The 23147-nt window shown below is 51.9% G+C and overlaps 1 protein-coding gene across 2 annotated transcripts in view; it reads right to left on the bottom strand.

Annotated features, from left to right (window-relative positions):
- Positions 1-23147, bottom strand: part of HPSE2 (heparanase 2 (inactive)) — a 111255-nt gene that overhangs the window by 7497 nt on the left and 80611 nt on the right. For both annotated transcript variants that reach the window (XM_065842838.2, XM_065842839.2), the window contains 4 exons: positions 19386-19433; positions 10772-10865; positions 8309-8415; positions 7068-7182 (listed from right to left, as the gene is read on the bottom strand). In XM_065842838.2, the coding sequence (XP_065698910.1) occupies positions 7068-7182; positions 8309-8415; positions 10772-10865; positions 19386-19433 (364 nt within the window). The remainder of the gene's footprint in view (positions 1-7067; positions 7183-8308; positions 8416-10771; positions 10866-19385; positions 19434-23147) is intronic.

Below are 23147 nucleotides of genomic sequence, written 5' to 3'. Positions count from 1 at the left end.
CTGTGCCTGTGAAAGAATTGGCCAACATTGCCCAGTTCCTTTCTTGCTTAGACTCAGTCACTGCGGGTGCCCACCACCAGTCCCCTGAAGCTGCTGGCACCTCTGCTTGGGCACCTGTTGCTTTCATTGTGCTGATCCTCTTTCTTCCTGCTCTAACGGCTGCAAACACCTCCTCTCACAGCACTCCTTCCTGCATTGCCTTCCACCTTCACAGCTTCCTGGCAGCTTTCTCTGCCAGCAAGTGGTCTGTGGCTGAGGCATGACATGAGAGTCTGCTAGTCCTGCACCCCAGTGTGCTTTGGTTAAGGAGGGAGAGGAAGCAGGCACAGCAATGGAGGGCAATTGCTCCATTAGCCAGGGCAGGAGCAGCACTGTAGAGCAGAAGACTTGCTGCTGTGGCTGTGTTGTGAACCCTGTGCATTTATGGGGGCTTATTTCAGGCTGGCTTTTGTCCATCCCTCTGAATATCTACTCATGGTTAGGGAACAGAAACCACATTACGTTTTGCAACAGCTCTGCAGTAAGTCCCAAATAGCACCACGAGGGGACAGTCAGGAGAGTTGTTCCCAGTCCCAAATAAACTAATAATGTGTGTGTATCCACGGGCTCAGAGAGGAGCAACCTCATCTACTTGTGCCAGCAGCACCACAACCTCCGTGTTTGGGCTGAGCATCAGCCATTTGCCCTACAGCCCAGGGTCTCTTCAAGCTGCACTAGCAGCACAACCCACCAAGCCTCTGATAAGCATCACGTCTTCCCAGACTTCAAGCCACTGCACCCTTTGGTCAGACCCTCTTCTTTGTCTCTGTGTCTTCTGCTCTTTTATTCTAACCTGGAGAAAGGCCAAACACTGACATTAAGGTAAAATTCCTGCTGTGGGAGCAGCAGCCACACGAATCACTGCTGGGTGTGGGTGGTACCAAGGGGACAGCCTGCCCAGACACTGGGAAAGTGGCATGTGGGAAGTGGCCCCTGCTTGCCCCTGCCCTTCACAAGCTGGTCCCCAGCCAGCAGCCTCCACCTTCCCAGTGAGCTGAGCAGATGGAGGAACAGCCAAAACCTCTCTTTTGTCATCACCTCTCCCTAACGGGTCCAGGCAATGGAGGCCACAGGAAACGAGCAGAGCTGCCAGATCAGAGGGCTTGGAAAACAAATGCAGCTTCTTTGCTGTTTCCTGTTCTTGTGCTGCTTTTCACCATAATGCTACTTCTCTCTTCTCCACCAGTGAGCACCAACCCACCCTGGGAAGGGTCTTGCTGTCCCACCTCCTTCACAGCCCCAGGATGGCTCTTTCACCAAGGTGGGCAGCTCTGTCACTAGCACGGTGCCTCTGGGAGATGTGGGCAGTGGCCATGCCCATCCTTCCAAGTATAAGTCACTGATGCTGGTCCCAGACAGTGTGTGTCTCTGCCCCGGTCTTCAGTGCGGGAGGAGGAGCCCTGCTCTGGGTCTGCACATGTCCTGCAGCTCTGGCGGGTGGATGCCAGAGCTGCTAGCTGGCAGCACGGCTTTGATGCAATGGAGAGTCCAAGCATACGCTCTTCAGAGGGCTTTTTTATGGTACACTAAAATGGAAAGATGCCTTAACCCACTGTGACAGCAAGCAGAGTTTCGGTACTTTATATCTGTCCCCTTATTTGCAGATAAAATGAGCATCAGAGCAGACTTAGAGGTCCCGGAAGGCTGAATGCAGGGAGGGTACAGAGAGCAGAAGATGCCACAGTCCTCAAAACATGGTATGATCACAGCTGAAAGAACAAGGCAGTAGAGGGGATGCCCTCCTCAGACCTGCTTCAGGTGTTTATGCCAACACTGTCTGGGAGGTTTCTGCAGGGCACCATTTCCACTCCGCCTTTCAGCAGGCCATGATCCAGCTCAACATCTCCTGGGAGAGTCTCTCCCCACGCACAACTGAACTGCCCGGGATTTCATCGCTCCCTCCCATGGCCATAGCGAACATCCTGTACAGACAGACACATCCTGCCCGTCCTTGCTTCGCTCACCCCTTCCCCATCTGCAGGCATTGCTCCCGTCAGAGCAGGGCTCCAGCATGCAGGGCAGATGGGGGTGCCAGACACTCGCGCAGCGGATTTATGGTCATCAGGAACAGTTTCCATGTGTGTGCGAACTCCAATGGACCCACTCCCTCTCCCCACCCTTCGCTGCTCTCAGGCTTGGGACGGCGCCACTGCCTGCGTGGCACATGGCATATTGCAGCCTGACCTGGTCTCTGACAGTGACCTCAAAGCCAAGGGTTCCCACCGGGGGAACAACAGCCGCCGTCCTACCCCTGGCAGCGCGTCCGGCTGCCTGTGCACAGCGCAGTGACTCAGTGCTGGGTGTGCAGATGGGCCGGTGCAGCGGCAGGGCTGAATTCCCCCAGCCCTGCAGCCAGCTGGCTGGGCTCGGTGGTGGGAGCGTGAGCGCTTGCAGGAAAGGGCTGTCCATATGCTTCCCTCTATGGCTACTGGGTCTCCTCTTTGCCTCTGCCCAGCCCAGCAGCCGGACAGCCACTGGGCGAGCAGGGTGGGCATGGGCACAGGTGGGCGAGGACCTGGCCCCCACAGCCCTGGCCCAGGGAGGGCCCCCTCCCACGCAGCACAGGGGCCGGAGATGGCTGGGATCTCCAGCTGCAATTAGCAGTGCATCCGGCCAAGCCAGCTCAGCTAATGAGTGCATCGGGGAGCCTGTACATGTGGCAGGCGGAAGTGCAGTGGGGGACCCACTCCTACGCCTGGCACCCAGCACGGCACCTCACTGGAGGGCACCTTGGCTCTGCGCACACAGAGACCAGGGCCCCAACCTGTGCCCTGGTTGGGAGGTGATCAGGATGAGTCAGGCAGGTGCCATCGGTATCAAATTGCCCAAAGGCATGGCTTGCACCACAGCTCTGCCCGAGGGACCCCAAGGGATGGTGGGGATGGCTGCAGCCTGGCACCGAGCTCATTCATACCAGGGCTTTTATGAAAGCCTGGGTAGGAAGGTGACAGATCACTAAGGTCCAAGCCAAGGGTCCTCTCTCCTCCAGGACAGACAGTAACTTTACCATCAAGTTCCTCAGTGCCTTTGGGCTAAGAAAAGGAGGTGAAAAATCACCTGCAGCACCCAAGCATCCAACCATGACGCCATCAGGCACAGACCTCTGCATTGCTGGGATGTTTTCTCAAGGACACCATCAATTCACAGGCAATATCGTATTGTCTTATACTACTACAGCTGAACAGGCAGCCCCTGCCACTGCTTTACCCTCTGATCCCTCCAAGCCTTTCTCATGCTATATATGAAACCCATAGGCAGAAGGGAAGTTTTAGCATCTACCTAACCAGGAGAACCAAGTATGTCACCATCCACAGCACTAAGAGAAAGTCCAAGAAGAACCATAGTTATCAGGAGGTGGAAGTCTGGATTTCAGCTTTGGCTTTTCCTTGGGGTTTGTGTTGCTCAGGCCTTGCCTAGGAATGTACCCATGCTTTTCTATGCATAGGTATAACCTTATAGCACTGTGCATTAAGGGAGCAGAAAATACTACCAAGGATGGATAAGAAGAGGTGAGTGCCACATGGAAGAGTATTCAGAAAAGTCTTTAACATGCTGTAACAATCTGAAGAGAAAGCTCACACCTACCTGGGTAGCTCTCCAGTGAAGCAAATGTATTACATCCCTCTGGACTGTTTCAGAGAGATATTAAGGAAAGAGAGATGGAGTATGTACACTGCGTGTCTGAAATGAGCTTAGAGCTACTAAATGCCAGAGCGGCATTTCAAAGGCACTGCTCTGTGAAGGGTGAATATCAGTGCTGCTCCTGCCCTCTTTTCTTCCACTCCTCACTCCCACACACTCGTGGTGATGGGTATAGGTGCAGGCAGGCAGACTGACATACCTGTGAGAGGCTTTATTTGAAGTGCTTCTCAAGCTCAAGACATGCAGTCAAGCCCTGATTATTATACAGCTGGCTGCCCCAATCACTCAGGAAGAAAAAGCACTCCAGTGATACATGGAAAAGTTATCTCAAAAATAATAAGGCATTAAAGCACTTGAGATCAGTTGCATGAAAGTGGGCAGGAGCATTTCTATTCCCCAGCCTGATCGCAACAGTGCTCAGGCCAGGGAATCTCATGTTGCCCAGTTTCTCCCGCTTTGCTGCCTGTTAGTCCAGCGAGAGAAACCCATTCCCTCATCTGCACCTGGAAGGAGGCTCAGAGACACAGCCTCGCCTGCCCCGCTGCAGCACCCGTCCCTTGCACCAAACATTGATGGCGCCACCTTGGAGGAGAGTAGAGCTGTTTTCTCACTGCCACATGAGGCCATTTTTGGGGAGCCAAGCTGCACTGTACCAGCAACCATCACAGCACAAAGCTCGGAATGGACCAGCTTAAACCATCACTTTCAAGGTTTCATTGCACTCCTTCCTGCAAGCAGCTATTCCCAGGTGCTCTTGCATTTCCCACCAAAATCGCGAGAGTTTACAAGTTTATTTTCAAGCCAAGGCTAACACTCAGGAAACACAGAGCAAGCCCCACCAGGCTGCCAGGGTTTGCTGCCAGTGTCTACATCCAGAGGGTGGTTCTGCTCTTTGCACACCTGACCTACAATACCCCTCACTAGCTCACAGCATGGCCCACAACAGTGGAGAGCATCTTGCTGTACCTAGAGCAACACAGAGATTTGCCTGCTCCTTCCCCCACACACAACAAACCTGTTATCTGTGCTCCCCAATCCCCAAACGTGGCACCCACACAACATGTGCTTCCTCATGCCATTTGCTGTAACATGCCCTAACAGAGGCAGCACTAAGATGAGCAAGACCAGCAGCATCCGAGGGCTGCAGCTGGAGGACAGGGAGGAGGGGTCTCATGGCAGCAGCACAGTGCTTGTATGGTGATGGATCACCAATCACTTGGTTTTCTATGGGGAGCTCTTCAGCACAAGGATTGAGAGCTGTATTTGCATTGCCGCACCATCCCTGGACCACACAGAAAACTCCCCCTGGACCGCGCAGCTACCTGGCACCTAAGCACACCCTCATAAAAAGCTCAGCTTCAGCTCAGCATCCCAAAACATGCCATGCTCTTATCTGACAAGCAGGGATCAGCAGTGGCAGGGGAGGTATTGCAAAGGCTGCTGCAGGGAGCCCAGCCCTGGCTCCCTGAGGAGCTGCCAGTTGGAGCTGTGATTGATGCTGTGGTGGTGTGACCCTTCTCTCAGCAGGCAGCTGCCTCACACCCCCCATGTGCAGAAACCTCTTTGTCATAGCAGCTAACAAGCAGATTGTATTTCACAGCACCATGGCCCCGCACAGGTACAGCCAGTGGCTTTCATCTCCCTGATAGCTCCCACGGGAAAAGAGCTGCCCTGTCACAGCCGGGTCTCACTGGCTGTTTGCACCTTCTAAACCCTCCGTCAGTTTGCACCTGCCCATGGCTCTTTTAAAGCACAGGAACAGAGGGAATGGGGTTGGGGAAATATCCACTGGAGTTTGTGCAAGAGCATGATGGTGGGATGTGGGAAATAGATAAAGACTGAAACACGTGGCAGAGCAAGGAAACAGCCACGAGGGGGTTGGTTTCTAACTTATTGGGAGAGGTATCATTAAATAAACAGCAAAAACAACTTTTAAGACCCCCATTGTGTTTAACTGCCTGGGATTTATTCCTCAAATTCCTTCTCTGGCTTTAATCCCGCTCCTCACTGCATGTCTGCCCCAACTGCTCCAGGGCTGCTGCCCTTGCTGCTCTGGTGGTTTGTCTGTGGGTCACCTGCAGCCCCCACTGTGCCAGGGGAGCTGGCTGCGGGTTGCCCACTGTCCCTGCTGTGGCAGGAGAGCTGGCCTGCACCCATCCAGCCATGAGCAACCTGGGGGGACCCTGAGGTCCAGGGGAGGTGGGGGGATGTTGCTTTGCCAGGGCAATTGGCTCTTCAGAAGAAATCCATCAAGTACTTGCTCCAGGCTCAGAGTAATCTTAGACAAAGTTCAAAGCCCCCAGGCTCCCCATGGCTTGGGGCCCCAGAGCTGGCAGGTGTACTTGGCAGAGGGGTGTGTGCAGGAGCAGCCCAGGGTGCTCCAGGGGATATCCAGAGCAGCAGAGGCAGGGCTCTAAGCCCTTTCACTCACTGGTTTGCTCTCCAGAGCCACCCACCAGGCCATGCTAGGGGGCTAAGCACAGACCTCATGTTGCAGACACCTCGCACATCCCCTCCTGACCCCTCAGGGATGCTGTCACAGGGGTGCTGTAGGTTCACTGGCTGAGTAGCTAGAGCTCACCAAGATGTGGCTCCCTCAGCCTCTGCCACTCTGCAGCTGCTCCTAGATCCCAGCACAGCATCTAAGGCAGGTTTGCAGCAGCAGGGCTGTGCACCTCTCCTTACATGGATTCCTGGCCCACCAGCAGTGTCTGCCAGGTCATGAATCCAGAAATCCCTTCCAGGAGAGATGCAGAGCACGCAGCCACTCTGCATAGCTCTCCACTTAGAAGGAAGGGTATTTACAACTCTCTCCAAAAAAGATGAAAAAAACACTTGCTAATTTTAACGGGGTTTTTCACATGGTTTCTTCATCAGCACCATGTGTGCTGGGAGTCCCCCCTTGCTCAGGCATTTTGGAAGAGGGATGATTCAAGGCACTGGTGAGAACTGCTTCTCCCAGTGAAGCCAGGAATGCCCTTCACCTCAGTCTCCAGAGATCTGAAGTTGGGTGCTGAGGCTCCAGCTTGCCTTCCCCTGGGCTGGCTCACCACTAGCGATACAGCTGCCCGCCCTGTGCCACGCATGGTCCTGCCACATCCCTCCCTCCAACTCCACAGTCTGCACTGTCACCCCTCGGTGGCACAGCCTCCCTCTCGTGCTACCGACCCCGGGCACTAGATGGAGATTCAGCTACAGAGGTAACACTCTCCCACCTGCCTCCATCATATTGTGTTTGACATTGACATCTCCTATTAATACTACAAGAAACATATCTGAAAAAATTCATTTTCATGTAGCTTTCTGACAGGCCACAAGGAGAGAAACATCCCAGTAAATGAGTGGGTAGATGCCAGTGCCAATGCAATGTCTTCGGGCAGACCTACCGGCAAGGGGTTGAAGTTCTGGTCCACGAGGTGGTTGTGGCTGTGGTCGAGGAAGGAGTGCCGCACCACCACATCAATGCCCTGGCTGGCCAGCAAGCCCAGCGTGTTCAGCCACCTGGGGAGGGAGGGAGCAGAGTCAAGTCACTGTGGGGGGCACTCCTCAGCCGCAGTGGCACAGCTGTCCTCCAGGTATGGCACTGCTCTTGTGCACCTGACCTAGTGCCTGTTATAAGTGCCTGAGCCGAAGCCTTCAAATGGTTTTGCATGCTGGGTATTAACTGGCTCCCACTGTCCCTGCCCATGCCTCTGCCCCTGCTGCAGCCACCTCTGCCCCAGCTGTGCGCACCTTGCATGTTCCAACACTGTGCCTGAGCCACTGCGCAGACCCCAGAGTTGCAGCCCTGTGCCCAGAGGCCAGGGTGCCCTCCTAGCCTGCCAGCACCCTGCACCCACCATCTTAGCAGTGCGGATCAAGCTTGCAGCAGCCTGTCTTCTCACCACTCCCCCGGCAAAGACTTAAGCCCTCGCGTCCTGGCACAGGCCAGATATCCCAGGGATGCCCTGACCCTCCCTGCAAAGCCCAGATAATCTTCCTCCATCTTTCATGATCACAACCAGCTCTGAAGATGTGAACTGGTGCTCTGCAGCAGGATGCACATGCTGCTGGGCTGTGCCAGTAGACAAGCCCCAGAAGCCAGGAATGGTTGTAGCTTCAAAAGAGAGAAAATGGTTTCCAGAGTAGAGTACTGCTGACTTTCCTGCGCTTTCCAGGGCAGGTGCCCTGGGAGTGAATGCACACAAGAACACGTGGTTGCAGCCTGAACCAAAAACACAGACTGGAAGGAGGTCTGGGTGATCCTGAGTTGCCAAGCAAGGCAAGTCTGCTGGGATGCCAGCCCTGGGTCCTGGATCTGGCATACCTGGATCACACCTCCCCTTCCACACCCATGCCCTGTGGGCACACCATGGGTACCCGTGTGGGGTCCCAAGCAGTCCCCTCTTTGCTCTGCTTCTCTGGGTATGCCAGGGACTGGGTCACCTACGGGAAAGTAGAGCTGAGGAGGGGTAATAAGGATGTTAACAAGAAAATAATGGTGCCCAGGCTACCGGGGGAGTGCCAAAGGGAAGTACAGGTGGAGCGTCTGGGCACAGAGCTGGCTCTCTCCTGGCTGCAGCAGCTTTGTAGCAGCCCAGCCTGCAGAGCCCGTGGGGGTGGCAGTGCCCTGGCACCCGTAACTCACAGGAACCCAGCCGCGTAGGAATTGGAGAGGTTGTTCATGCCTCCGGCTGAGGTTGCACCAACGCCTTCCAGCCAGATCTTCTTTCCCGGTGTGTACGTGTTCACTACCTGCACAGGACACAAAAGCAACAAAAATTACTCTCATGAACCCGTGATTTAAAGCCTCTGCTATGCTCCGGGAAGGCTTACGGAGACCTTTTGGTGTCACCACTGCTGGGCAGTCAGTGCCTGTGTGGCCCTGGCATGGTCACTAGATGTCTTCACCACACCTGAGTGGTGGGAGATTGGTCCTCACTCTCTCCTGCTGCTGCCGTATTTCCCCATGCAAGGTGGCCACCAGCCACAGGGATCGTTCCAGCCTCGATGACTCTGCAGAGTGGTAGCCCTGGGACATGTATTGGAGCTGTCTGGAGGAATGGCAGGCACCCAAGAAGAAACCAGTGGATGCCCCTGGCCACAGGCAGAGTCATCCCCATGGCTAAGCAGGGGCTGCTTTGACGGCCAAGGAGTCCCTGGCATGGGTGGGACATGCAGGTCTGAGCATGCTTGTACAACCCTTACAAGGCTCCAGCCAGCAGTGCAGACACCTGTGATATGCCAGGTGGGACAGGAAGGCTTGGGTGACTGGAGCACAAGCAACCTCTGGCACTGCACAATGCCCCGTCCTCTCTCTTGCAATCCCACTTGTCCAGATCGGGTGATGAGTTACTGTGACCAGATGTCTGCAAACCCAGCAGCCCAAGGAGCACGCTGCACAGCCTGATGGATCCTGCCCCATTAGTGAGGAACACTGGAATGTGCTGGATGGACTGGGATCCCTCAAAGATGTTAAATACGCCAGCTCTGGGCTGCCTCCCACTCACAGCCTGTGAGAGTCGACATCCCTGACTGAAGCCCCAGAGGTGTTGGCATCCTGCCTGTAATTATCTAAGCCCGCCACCTTCCCCGGTCAGAGAGGAAGCAATAAAACAGGGAAGTGGACAAGCCCAGCTGCTCTAATCAGCCCCGGCAGGATGCAAGGACTCAAAGCCAAGCTGGAGGCTATTAGCACCCAGTGCTGTGCTTTTGCTCAGCCACACTGGCATTCCCAGGAGAGCCCTTTCACAGCCCTGCCCCACGCAAACCAAATCCTGCCCTGTGGGCATGAGGGTTCCCCCAGCCCACACTGAGGGCATCTCTTTGCTGCCTCTGCTCCTGGGATGGATGGAGTCCTGCTGCCTTCCCAGCAGGTTCTTGACCTGCAGCAGAGGTGGGATATGCGCCATCATTTTTGGTAGGGTGCTGCACCCCCTATGGGAGCAGGGTCGGATGATGCTCCTTGCCTGAACCCCTGCACTGATTGCACCAGCCGGCCTGCCATGCCTCCCTGCAGCAGGAGGATCATCCACGTGTGTGGATGATTCCAGGCTTGTGCCAGAGGGCTCAGCAAGCAGCTCCTCTCCTCCAGTTTTGCTGTGCCAACCCTCGCATCCCCTTTCCTGGGGCCTCTTTGAGTTGTTTACTCATCCTACAGTCTCTCCCTCAAGGAATTAAAACAGTAAGACATTGTGGTGACTGGTACGGTATGAAAACTAAGACAAGGCAGATGGACTGACACCTCTAGTCCCTAAAGCCTTACTCGCTTACTAGGTGTTCCTTACTTCTTCCGAGACTGACAGCTGAGCAGGCCATTCACAGCCCTGGCTCCCACATCAGCTGGAGCAGGGGGACTCTGCAAAGCCCCCATCCCCTGCCCAGCTGCTGGAGGTGAGCTGGGTCCCCCCGACCAGTGGGGAGAGGAGTGCTGGCTGCAGGCTGCGCTGGCCAGGCAGAGCCGTGGGCTCTGACACAGCACTCCAGCAACAGCTGGGTTTTATATCACAGACAAAACATGATCGTCACGGGAAAAAATAGTTGTTCATAATGATCAAAATTCTCTGCTAGTGAAAAATGCAACTGTCACAACTTTGTGAGCAACATTTTTAGGCAGTCAGTGAGTGAGACAAGATATTGCAGTAGGAGACCCCACCTGAACAGGCACGTCACCAGCCCTACTCTGGCTGGTTTGGTACCTCTTGGTTGCTCCCTCTTCTCCTCATCCTCAGAAGGAAGTTTCAGAAAACATCCAGGTTATGTGCTCCTACCTTCAGGAAAGGACAGGTGGTAGACTCAAGCCAGCCAGCTGCTTCAGAAAGGCTTTGCATGGCAGTATCTGCCCCCATCCACTGCATCCAGCCCACGTCCCATCACACCGGCACAACCCACACCATTCTGCAGCAGCTTCCCTGCCAGCCCACCACACATCTCACCCCAGGGCCAGGCCCCATGCTGTCTGGTCTGTCCTTCTAGCCCCTGTGTGAGGGCTGGCTGCATTTAGGCTGTCAGCACTGCCACCCCCAGCTGAGGCCAGAGTCCCAGCCAGCAGCTGTGCCACGGCCAGGCACCATGGGCACGGTGCCACCTCACCCTTCGCAGACTCACGCACTTTCTGGATTTTCCTGATCTGGTCAGAGAGTGTGTCTAACAGGCGCGTTTTCAGGAAGTCCGTCGCTTTGGCCACTCGGCCGTCAATGTAGTAACTGGAAGGAAAATAAGAAGAGAAGGATCAGACAGCTGGGATTAGCTTTGCCCTGAACCATGTTCTCCCATCCTGCTGCTGCCCCATGCCAAGAAAACTCTGCTCTGTGGGAATCCCTGCTTGCACCCTGCCCTGCCCTGGCCTTCTAGCCATGCCTGTGTCTGGCAGGTGCCTTCAAGTCTCCAAAACAGAGTGTGAGGTGGATGCACCCTGAACACTGAGCATCCTGCCCTCCAGAAACCACAGGAAGTTTTGCACTTGCTTAACTGTTGCTGATGAAACACTGGGTGCAGAATGCAAAAGGCTGGGAGCAAAACGCCACCCGCAAAGGCTTAGCAGCACCCTTTGCACTGATCTCATGCAGACCCCATGGAAAGAGACCCTCTGACATGATGCCTGTGCCTGGGGTCCACCATCAGGGAGATATTGGGACATCTTCTGCTCACCTGGCTCAACCTATCCATACCCATTCCCTGTCCTGGGGAAAGCCTGTTTCCAAAAGGCAGATAAGACCAGCATCATTGCCACTGGAAAAATTGCTTTTACAGTATGGCAAAACACAAGATACACAGCTAATGGCTGAAATGAAGGGCTCCTTAGCAACGGGAGAACACTACACAGGCACCAGGGAGAAGGGTCCCAAGCAGCAAACATCATCTGAGAAACACTGGAAATTGCTGCAGTAAACATGTGAGACGGGACGGAGCAGGCTGCCCATGGGAATAACTGCATTATTCTGTCCGAGTTGTGGGACACTTTCCATTCAATGCCTGGTCTGCTCCCAGCACAACCTGCATCTTCCTTGCTCATTCTCTCAGCAAAGCCCACAGCCCAATCCCCTACTCTAGAAATGCCATGTACATTACTTGCAAGGGATGTCCTGCTCTCAGAGAGATCCCTCTTGCCCTGGGAATGCCAGGGAACGTTTTCCATACAGACGGCTGATTCCTGCTTTCCATGTGCATGTTTATATAAAACACAGCTATAGTGCTGCTAATCATGTTAATCATCTGTCTCAAAGTGTGGAAGGAAGGCTCTAAAATGCCTCAATACTGTCTCCTGGCTCAGGACATACGGTGAAGCAGTCTGTCCTGGACCACAAACACCTGTGGCTGGAGATAATCCCAACCAGCTCCTCCTGAGGAAGTGGAGCTGGCACCTCTTGCCCCACGCAGGGAGCAGTGGCAGCCCTTGCACATCTCCCAGAGGCCCCTCCCAGTCTTGCAGGGACACCAGGACATCTGCTGCAGCATGCACTGACATACTTCTGGGACAGCCTTTGGACTTATAAATAGGTTTTGCAAGAGAAACTTTCTGAACCTCCTCCTCCCAAATCTGCAGTGTGCATCAGCCACTTGACACAGTGAGCCCCAGAATGTGTCGGAGCTGTGCTGGGGTGATGGGGGTGCACAAGAATTACAGTAGCTCTGGCTAGGGCTGACTTGGCTCAACCATTGCCTCTCATTTCTCACTGGACCCACGTCCACTCGGTGTTCACCAGAGTTACACAGAGCCTTCTGCTTCTCCACAGACTTCAGTGCAGCCATGGTGCTGTGATGTGTAACAGGGTGAAGGCTTGGAGTTTGAAGAAAGGTGGATTCACCTGTCCAGGGCTGGTTGCTCCATAACATGCATCTCATCCACACCAGCAGGCAGCTGTAGTGGCCACAGCAGCTGCTTCACTTGGTTGCTGAAACGCAGGAGCATCCCCAAAGGATGCTGTGGGCTAACTCAGCCTCAGCCAGAGCACCGAGCACATGCACAACATGCATGAGCGCGCACAGAGGATTTCTACATCTCATTGCTCCAAATCACTAACCAGGTAACAGTAAATGCACTTGAAGCTGTGCAGGGCTTGGAGGTCTGCAGGGCTGTGGTGAAGAGGAAACAAGGCCAGCACTAACTGCCCCAGAACAGAAATGCATTAGAGGCTTAACTAGCAAATGCATCAAATGACAAGAACCTCCTCTGTCAACTCTCCCTGAGGTGTATGGTCCCAGCTGTGTCCCTGGTGAAGCACGGGATCACGCCAGTCACACCCCAGCTTCAGGCCAGCATTGCGTAACCTGGGGAAGGAGGCAAGAGGCATTTCTGTATGTCCATGGTGACTGAAAGGTGCTAAGGGCAGAGATTATCTCCAGGGGGGACTTAGGAAGTGTTCAAAATTGTTCCAATCACTTATACACTATCGAATGTCTGGCTGCCGGGAGGAAAGCAGATCTGTAAGCAGCAGGCAGTGGTGGGGTTTACAGAGATTACTTTTTAAGACAAAATTACAAAGCAATGGACTCTGGGGATGGCAGATGTTTGGATTTTATCACAGCACTTAAGAACTGAACAGAAACTATTTTTTCAGACTGCTGTGGACTAAAAATCCCATCACCTGGGCTGAAAAGTGGCTGAAAGGCCATAAAAAGAAGGTTGCATTGACTGGGAAAAGATGTAGTTAGAGAGACCTCAGTCTGCCTATGGTCCCTCCAATGTAGCAGGCTTTCTGCAGGTTGACTTGTCTGCACCAGCTAATATGGTACCAGAGCCCAGAATAAACCCCTCTGGGAGCCAAGGCAGGTTTGCACATCCTCATCATTGCATTCAAGCACAAGGTGTGCTCTGACCTACAGCTCTGCTGCCACAGGAGAGGAACGTGTCTCCAGGAGCAGCCCCAGAGGAGCAGATCTCTGATTGATGGATCTGCCCTCCCAGTGACCACACGGAGGAGCAGCCTGGGAAGGTGCTGCTGTGCTGGGCACAGCTGAGACCCTGCATGGAAGAGAAATGCCCCGGGACAGTGCCACGGTCACATTTTTTTGACACCTTCATTAACAACACAGAGAAATAAGAACTGGCAGAGAGATGAAAGGCAAAAATAAAACTTATGCAGTAGTAGGAAATCTTGTTGGTAGTAAGGAGGGGAGCTCTAGATATTTAAGCAGATCATGAAGACAATTATAAGCTTCTGTAAGATGGACAAGGATGCCTTGCAGATCTGCCTGGGAAGTTCTCAGACACCAAGAGGTACTTTCATCCTCCTCAAATTGGGGAAGAGGGAAAATGGCACCAGTTGCATGATGCTTGTGAGGAAACAAGAGGCACTGAGGTTTTTGCTGCCTTGGTACCTATTCAGAAATGGGTGAGCCATCTCCAGCTGTAGTTTTCATCACTGAGATGAGAGCACTTCTTTTTGAGAACTTTAACTGTCAGTAAAGGCAGCATAGAAATCCACAAAACACAAACAACTGACAGACCTTTAATGCAGGAGAAGCGCTCGTTAGGCGTGGATTATTTCCACAAGCAAAGGCTGCAGCTTTGCTGATATTTACAGTGAATCAGTGCACTTTTTTAAAAAAAACCAACACCACAACAAAACAACCCCGAACAGTCACAACTCTCCAACCTCCAAAAGAGCCAGCAGCAGCTGCAGAGAGCTCCAGCGCTGACAAGTATGTCCCCAGGCAGCAGCGCTGTGCACAGGCAGCCGGGCCAAGCCAGCCCTGAAGGCCACGGCTTCCGCATCCTCCTCTCCCCATGGTCCGAGAGCCAAAGGAGATGAATGGACAGACCCTCCCCAGCACGGGCAGGGGTCTCTGGCAGCTGCAGCTCTGCAGAGACAGAGGATGTAGCTCATAGACAAGCTATTTGTCTCCAGCATGGGGTAAGGTCATCTTAGCACACCTCAGATCTTCCAGTGGGCTCTGAGTATGATGCAGCAGCAGAGATGGCCCCAAAGCCCAAGAGATATCGACATGCCCACCGTGGGCACAGACCATGCCATTTGTCGTAATATGGGAGAGAATAGATATGGGTGATTACATGGAGAGCTCACTCATTGTGTGCCCCAGTTTGATGCCACTGTCTCTGAAGACAGACAATCTACAGGAATCAGACAAGAAAAAGAGTCATCTAGCAAATAAATCCTAGATGAGACATGTCTCAGATGAAGAGTCGTGTACAGCCACTTTGGGTGGGGATCATTATATTATACAAAGCTGAAGCTACTTCTCCCCCTTCTACTTGCAGAGGAAGGGGTACGCCATCTCTAAAAAAATCCATTTGAATATGGTCTGCAATCATCATTTTGCAAGGGTGGTGTGACTATGTCACTCCAGAGGTGGCCAAACCAGAGCACGGTGGGCAGGGATTTCTGCCAATGCTAGGAAATGCACCACCCCAATTCCCAGCCCTCATCCCTGACTGGAGCTGTAGATGAGACTTGAGGCACAAAGACGAGAGGTGGGAACAGTACACCAAAAAAACCTGCTGCCAATGGGTCTGCTGAAGCAGGGCTGAGCACAACTGCCAGCCAGAAACGCCCATGTTCTTGGGCAGGCTGCAAGGCCAGAGAAGGGCAGTGCCATGCACCTGGGCGAACCTGAGGCTACAAGTCTGTATCCTGTCACCTCTGGGGCTTGTGCTGCCTTTAAATGGTTTTCTGGAAAGATCCACAATTTGCTGCGTAGGACCATCAGCATCATCCCATATTTAATGAAGGCAGTGCATCGGCTCCTGGGCAGCTGGTTTCATTTACCTCCCCTTTCATTTTAAAGAGAAACCTTTGCCCCTATTATCTGACCTCTTCTTCTGTTGCAGTTAATTACATTAAAGCCCACTTCCCAAAGCTCAGGAATTTCCGGATCTACTCTGTTGCCTGCTGCTACAGGGAAAGTCTGCTAGGAATTAGGGCACCCGCCTGCTGGGGACGCTGAGCAGGGCAGATCCCCGCCGTCAGCATGACACCCCACTGCCACCACAGCTGTGAACTGAGACACCTCTGCCCACAGAGGCAGCCCTGACCCTTGAGCATCTTCCTGAGGAGAGGGCAGAGCCCCCACCTGCAGCGCAGGACACAGGCAGCCCCACTGCTTCCCCTGGAGAGGAGAGGTGGGATGTGACCTGCTCCCCCCAGGGAAAGACCTGCAAGCACCAGGGAGAGGCACTGCCCACCTCCAGTCAACAGAAAGGGGACTACTCTCTGGCCCTTAAGGCACAGCTCACACCCATGCCTTTCTCTGCCCCCAGACAAGGTGTCTCTGTCCATCCGACCAGTGGGAGCCACCTCCAGCCCTGGAGCCACATCTCCCCTGGCCATACCCTGGCATCGTCCGGGACTGTGCTAGCGGCCAGAGCTACAATGCTGCCTTGGACTGTGCCCTCCATCAGGTGGCGCAGAGGATGGCAAGCCAGTGGGCAAAGCCATGCCCTGGCCAGGTTTATTTACAAGCAGAGATGGGTCAAAGATTGTTTCACGTAACCCCTTCCTCCAGGCACTGCCTCAGAAGACACCACACTCTGAGCACATGCAGCAGGTTCATCTGAGCCCAAATATATACCCTTGGTATATACATCAGTGTTTGTAGGCCTGCTGGGTAACCATCTCCCAGCATCTTTGGGAGATTTGTCCCCTGATATAGCTACTGCTTTGAGAGCATCTCTGCCTGCACTCTTGTTGCGTCTAAGCCAGAAGAGATGTCACCCAAACCAAGTCCAGCAAAAGCATTTTAAGCAGCATCCCCCACAGGACCATGTGCCCAGCGTCTCTGTTTTGCCACATAGGGCGGGTGAATTTCCATCGTGGAAGATAACGTTGCATTCTCCAAGGAGCAAAAAGGATAGATGTTCACTGGCTTTGAAGATGCAAACATTTACTTCTCCTGTAATTAACAGGGATTTGTGCTTCAGAGACAGCATTACTTAAGGATTTGCCCATTAAATATGCAAAACTTGGAGTTTTGCAACAACACTTCAGATGGAAAAACAACTGTACGGACTGAGAGAGCACACCTGAGGATGGGACCAGGCGTGGCAGCCGGTTTAACTGGGCAATGAATCCTCACTGTGTATGAGGATGCCAGCACCAGGCAAAGAGGTGGCTGTGGGGAAGTTTCTGAGCAGTGGAAACCCACATCCAAATACTGAGTGGACCCACAATAAAACGAGCATTTACTCATAATCAAACATAACAAACAAATTATCAGGGAAATACCAAAACTCCTGGAGCCACTGTCAGTCCCACGTGCCACACCCTTCTTTAGTGGAAATTCCCCAAGCGTTTTGAAGCCATTCACACATCCCTCTCCAGCAACACATTACTTCTGAAGAGGGAGGCACACATGCTGAGTTACATATGTAAGTGAAACCATACTCAGAAAGGCTGGCGAGACTACTTATTTCCACCCAGTGTCACTTTTCTGTCAGATACATTTCAGACATATTCTGTTTTCACACAGAGAATAGGGATCCCTGCAATGTATTCCCTCTCAATTCCCTTTCTGGATCAAACACAGCCTTTTCAAAGGAATAACAGATTTGACAAATTTATAACCAATATCCCAGGAGAACGTTAGGGTTTGGAACAGAAACGTTCATACTTGAAATTAGACAGCAGTTTAGTTTCCTGCTAATAATTTTCTTCTTGGATACAAAGGAACATGTTTTGTCTTGTTTTGCTGTTTGGAGCAGAGGGATGAGACACTGTTTTGACATTTATTCATAAACAGTACAGAAGCCCCGCTCAGAGCTGTGGCCATTGTCAGTCCTTGCAAATGCACATGAGTGCAATCTCCAGAGCTGCAAACCTGAGCTGTGGGAGAAGCAGCTCCTGCACTGCAGTGGCAATGGGTCAGCGAGCAGCATTTCGGCTCTGCTGACCCTGGCAGGGGCCTGCACCAGCCCCCGTGCTCACAGGTTGCTGTTCCAGCATAGCCTCTCAGCACCAGAGCTGCCCAGTACTCCGCACCAATCTTATAAGAAGAGGTTTCAAAGAAGCCGTGTGGGCAAATTCCCTGCACACCAGGATGAAACTCCACATCTGAAGCCTGGAAGTTTTTTCCTTCAGCTTCTCCAAGGGCTTGGCCCAGTGATCAAGCCCCATTTTGCAGAAAGCGAATTCCTGGACTAAGTAAATGTGATCAGCACATCGTGTAATCATGAAAAGCAAATTCCCAGCTGAGACATAGATCACCATTGCACAGCATGAGCCTGTAAGTAACACAAATCCTGCTCCAAATGCTCTGCTACCCCACTGTCCCCATTGCACCAAGCTGCTGCTGCCCAGCAGGGAAGCGCCAGGAGCCGAACAAGCAATGCCGGAGCAGAGCAAGGCAAGCCAAGCTCCCCAAGGAACAGGACTTGCTGGATGCTGGTGCTATAAACCACTCTGAGGTGTCAACAATTGCTTCTGTAGGAGGCTCCAAGGCTAATACACCAACACAGAGACCCAGGACACACTTGCAGGAAAACCTCATGTATCAAAATCCACTAAGCTCTTTTTAAGATCAGGTCTCCAGGTGGGCTTTACAAACCATGCTGCTACACTTCAGCAAAGCAACCTGAGCACCACGTGAAAGGTCTCTGCAGAGGACCAGTTTGGGGAAAAAGCCCTTGTGGGCAGCACACCCAAGCCCACCTCAGACCTGAGACCCTGCCTGCCGTGCTCAAGGCCAGTGCCCCACATGGGAAGTTTAACTCAGCATCAGGGCAAATCCACTTTTTTCTGGGAACAGGGGTGTCTTACCATGGGTTTTGCTCCAGCGAATGCCTGTCTCTGAAATGTGTCCTTTCTGTGACAGGAGAGAGTGTTACCTGTCCCACAAATCCTTTTTCTATCAATTCTGGCAGCCACTGCTGTGCTTGCACACTGCCTCACCTTTGCACTGGCATTTGCACTCCCAGTGCAGGGGGTCACAGCCTGCTCGGAAATCTACCTCTGGGCACAGCGTGTAAACTGGGGCAGCTGGAAATAAGAGGAAGAACAAGATGTTCATGGATTTTCCCCCAAATAAGAAAACCTTTTCCTCCACTTGGTGTTCATCAAGCTCAGTGTTACAGCTCAGAGATTGCCTTGCCTCTCCAGAGCTGCAGCACATGTACATGTGTAGGAACCAGGGGAAATCAGGTATCAGCATCTCTCTGGTAGACCCACTTGAGCCTGGATCTTGGATGTTCACCTTCTTTCCATCTACATCTGCTTACAGAGCCTGATCTGCAGTGCAGGACAGCAGCATGTCTACGGATATCTGAGACCATACAAAACGGAGCGGGGAATGGGGCTTTGCACCTTCACCATTGGACTAAGCTACCTCTCCCTCCTCTGGGCCAAACCCGCTCAGCTTCCGGCCAGTGGCTGCAAGGAGATATTGATGGGATGAAAGGAAAAGTGCTTTTAGATAGTCTCACACATCTGTCACAAGTGGCTTTTGCTCCCCTGTTGTCCTCACCCCAGATGCCCATGGGGACCCAGCAGTCCAGTGCAGGTTTTGTTTCTAGCAATCAGACAGGCCAGGCATGCAGGCAGGGCTTTTTAGCCTCTGTCTCTTCTACAGAGGTAAAGGTTGATACATCTCCTGCATTTGTTGGAGAGGCTCCAGAAGGAGGGACAGAGCCTCTTTTGCCTATTCAAATGCAGCAGAAGGACAGAGGAGGTGTCTGCCCCCTTTCACACCCAGACAGCACATCAGCTCTCCTCCCAGCGATGTCTGATCACTGCAATTAGTGTTGGAAAGTAGAAGGAATGGTGAATACCTACTGTTGCCAGGTAACAGCATCCACCGTACTGCCAGCCACCTTCATGAACCTATTAGGAAACAGAGAAAGAAACCATATAAGCCCAATGTTGCCACAGGGGAAGTCCTAAAACAATCAATGCCCATCCTACATCACAGGATACCAAAAGTAGTCACCGCACTCATAGATGCTTTCTAATGAAACCTTTGCATCCTTAAATGGAAATAATAATTTATACTCAATACAAACGCTTGTAGCAAGCATAGCTGAGAGTAATGGAATGAAAAGCAACTCACAGCAGAGGCTCTAAGCTTGAGGCAGGTAGTAAGAGCTCTCTGGGCACAACAGCATTTCAGGAACAAGATCTCAGGGCATGCACTTAGTTCTAAGTCTGCAACAACCCTCAGTAGTGATTACAGAAAAAGTTTTAAATGCCCATCTTAATAGGAGACACTTCTTTGCCCAACATGTATTTAAGTTGAGAAACTCCTTCCCTTGACTGAGGCGAGGACTAGGAAAATGGAAGAAAATGGAAGAAAAGGCTAGCAAAGCTATTAGATGCAAAGGAGCCACCTCAGGAAGCCACTGAGCATTGGAGGATGGGAGGAAAGGCTGGACAAATATTGCTATATGCTTCCCCTTTCCTGATGTTCTTTCTTTGGCACTGGCTGTTAGCAAACTGGTGGGATTTTTATGTGGCTGCACATTTAGTCTGTCCTGTTCCTATCACCAACCACAGCACTTCCATGCACAAAGTTATACTGAGTTATATGTACGTATTTGTCTCCTGATGGCTTATGACCCAACTATTTTGAAGACAATGCACCTCCTCCAGACAGCTCCTTTTTGAGTCAGACCTGAGGCTACACAGGTGTACCTGCTTATGCTGCCGATGCCAAAACCAAAGCAATTCCTAATCTTGGGAACTGTATGTGACCACCGCAGCAGCAGCCTCTGGCACAGGCTCACTGTCGTCCACGATAGTCACTTCCTGGCTCCCTGATCCAGCAATCCAAACTGCACCTTGGAAAACTGTGGCTTCCAGGAGGAAGCCCAAGCAGTTACTCTGTTCTTACACTTAGGAGCAGAGATGTGAAAACACACCAAGGCACATATTGACTGGACAAGCATGCTTTTCTGTTCAGTGGTGTAACATGCGCTGCACAGCTGATGCATGTCGGAAGTTACGGTATATGCACATGACAGGAGACATTGGCTTGAGCCAGTGAACATGATGAGAAAGAAACCAATGCTGTATTGTCTTGGGCTGCTCCTTGGTGCACGGAGATCCTGGAAACACAACAGGAATCACACAGCTGTCCTGACTCCACCAGGACACAGGGATGCATGGCACTGGGTCCTGCAACCTCATGTCCCCCAGGACAGCCCCGTGACCAAGGGTGGGGAAGGGAAGGTTTGTGATGAGAGATGAGACCTTTTATCAGGCTTGTCGTCGTTGCAGAGCAGAACAGTAAGCTTTCCAGCACACGAGCCTCTATTCAAGTCTGAAACAAGAGCAGCAAACTTCAGGCTAAAAATAGCTTGGAAACAATAATTCTGACTTCAAATTAATGATGATGGTCAATTATAGATTGGGACAAAAGGGCAGCTGGACCCCATGAAGCGTAAAAAGACACTGGCAAAGGCAGCGGTAATAAATCCCTGCGGACAGAGAGCGAAGAGACACAATTAGAAAGGGAAAAACAATAACATTCTGTAAAACCCTGTGGCACTGATGCACTCCCAATTCTGCTGCCTGGCAGTGCTGTGAGCTTCAGTTCCCAGGCTCGCCTTTCAGAAATGCTCTTACATTTCTCCTGAGGGTCAGACCCAGGAGGCCAGTAACAGGGCAGTGGTTTGGGGATGGTTCCTCCCCAGCTGAACAGGGCAAGCAAACCAGCTGTGCTGCAGCCAGAGAGAGAGGTGTGAGCTCCCTGCAACTGACATGCGTCATCTGGCAAAAAAAGGGATTTTGCAAACATTTTTCTGCAAAACCAAGTGTGCAGAGATATGCCCAAAGCATCCAAAAACTGACTCCCACATTTTAAATGCTCAGTACAGGGACTGCTGCCTAAAATGTAATGCATGAAGTGTACAAGAGTGAACTAATGAACTCTAAACTGAAATTATGAACACAATCTATGTCGGATTTGAAGATCAATATATTGAAATTGGGTTTGAAGATTAACCCAGCTTGCTTTCTAACCTCAAATGCTTTATATTCTGGCTGCAAAACAAACCATCATGGACTTTAATAAATCAGCTCTTCAGGCTCAGCTCATCACAGTCCACTTGTAGACCAAAACCATGAGCAGACCGAGCTCAGAGGAAGAAGCTCTCTGGTTTTCCTCACCACTTCCACAGTGCCTACAGACCTGCTGCAAACACACCCACTACAGTGGACTTGGAGCGGTGACTGAAAAGCAAAGCAAACCCTCAGTATAACCTGCAGCATCCCTGAGGCAGCATAAGCAGTACATCAGTCTGTCCCATCTCACATGTCTTCAGGAAACTAATTGACCTGTTAAAAAGCTCCTGAGAAAATGCTGTTCCAGGACACAGGCATCACTCATGCAGTGCAGCACAGATCCTAAGCAGGACAGAAAAGGCCCTGGCTTGCTTAGTGCTCCTCTTCAGTCTCTAGAAGAGTGAAATAAATTGGTTGGTTCTGGTAATTTTCAAATTTTACTGTAAAAGATGTATATCTAGCTCAAATTTTGCTTTCCATGCTTACTCTTTTTTTTTTTTTTCTTGTTTAAATTGAGGTTTTTGCAGGATGAAGTCCAGAAGTTCCTGATAAAACTTTAACTCCTGATTGAATGGTGGAGTTGTGCCTGGAGCACCTCAGATGACTTGGGAAATGGTCTCTACCCTCCAAAGGGGACATAGAGCAGCTCAACAACCAACAAGTGGTACTGCACAAGCAGGAGATGGAAGTCCAGGGCAGGTGGAGATGCATCGATGCACAAGTATCAGAATATTCTCAGTTTAGGAATACAGATGTTACTAATACCTTTATTCCTGTAGCACCTGTGCTGCTCAGACCACAGACTTTGAGGCCAATGAAGATCCATACGGTCCAAATGACCAGTGCTGGCACATTTTTGTCTGGGATTTCCTGGACTGTGCAACATCCATGTGTGCAGCGCGGCACAAGCAGAGCAAACCAGACGCATCCGGGAAGGCTTGGATCCCTGCACATGTGCTGCACATATGGGCTGGGCCGGCACAATAAATCTGCCATTTTCCTACACATTGGTCTTTCTCTGTGAAGACCAATTGACTGTGCAGCGCATGTGCAGTAAATGCCCTCTCAAGAGCAGTGGGACAAGCTGAGCCTGCTCTGTGCAGGCAACGTAGGCAACTACTGCAGCCATGCCATGTCATTCAGACGGGTGGCAGCCCCAGCACGTGCCTGTGTGGTACCCCTGCCTGGGCTTCTGCATTTTGGAAACCATGGCAAATGTGGAAGTCCTCAAAATCTGCTCAGGCAGCATCTCTAGGTGGGAAAACAGCACATGTCAGAGGCTTGTGGAGGAGCAGGAGCCTCAGTTTGTGATACTGAGGATGAGACAAAGTCTCTGAGCTAGGATATGTCTACCTCCTTACCCTTGCAGCTGCCTATGTGCCAGCAACCCATGCCAGCTTTACTGCTTGTGGTGCCTGTGTTCAGCTAGAGCTGAGGCTCAAGCTTGCTTTTAAATGAGCACTGAGAAAAATATATTTTAATATCAGTCAGTCACCCGAACAGTTCACAGCTCTGTTGCAGAAACGGTACTACTGG

This window comes from Patagioenas fasciata, chromosome 8, assembly GCF_037038585.1.
Source record: "Patagioenas fasciata isolate bPatFas1 chromosome 8, bPatFas1.hap1, whole genome shotgun sequence".
Classification (NCBI taxonomy): Eukaryota; Metazoa; Chordata; class Aves; order Columbiformes; family Columbidae; genus Patagioenas; species Patagioenas fasciata.
This window is presented reverse-complemented; position numbering and strand designations above follow the sequence as displayed.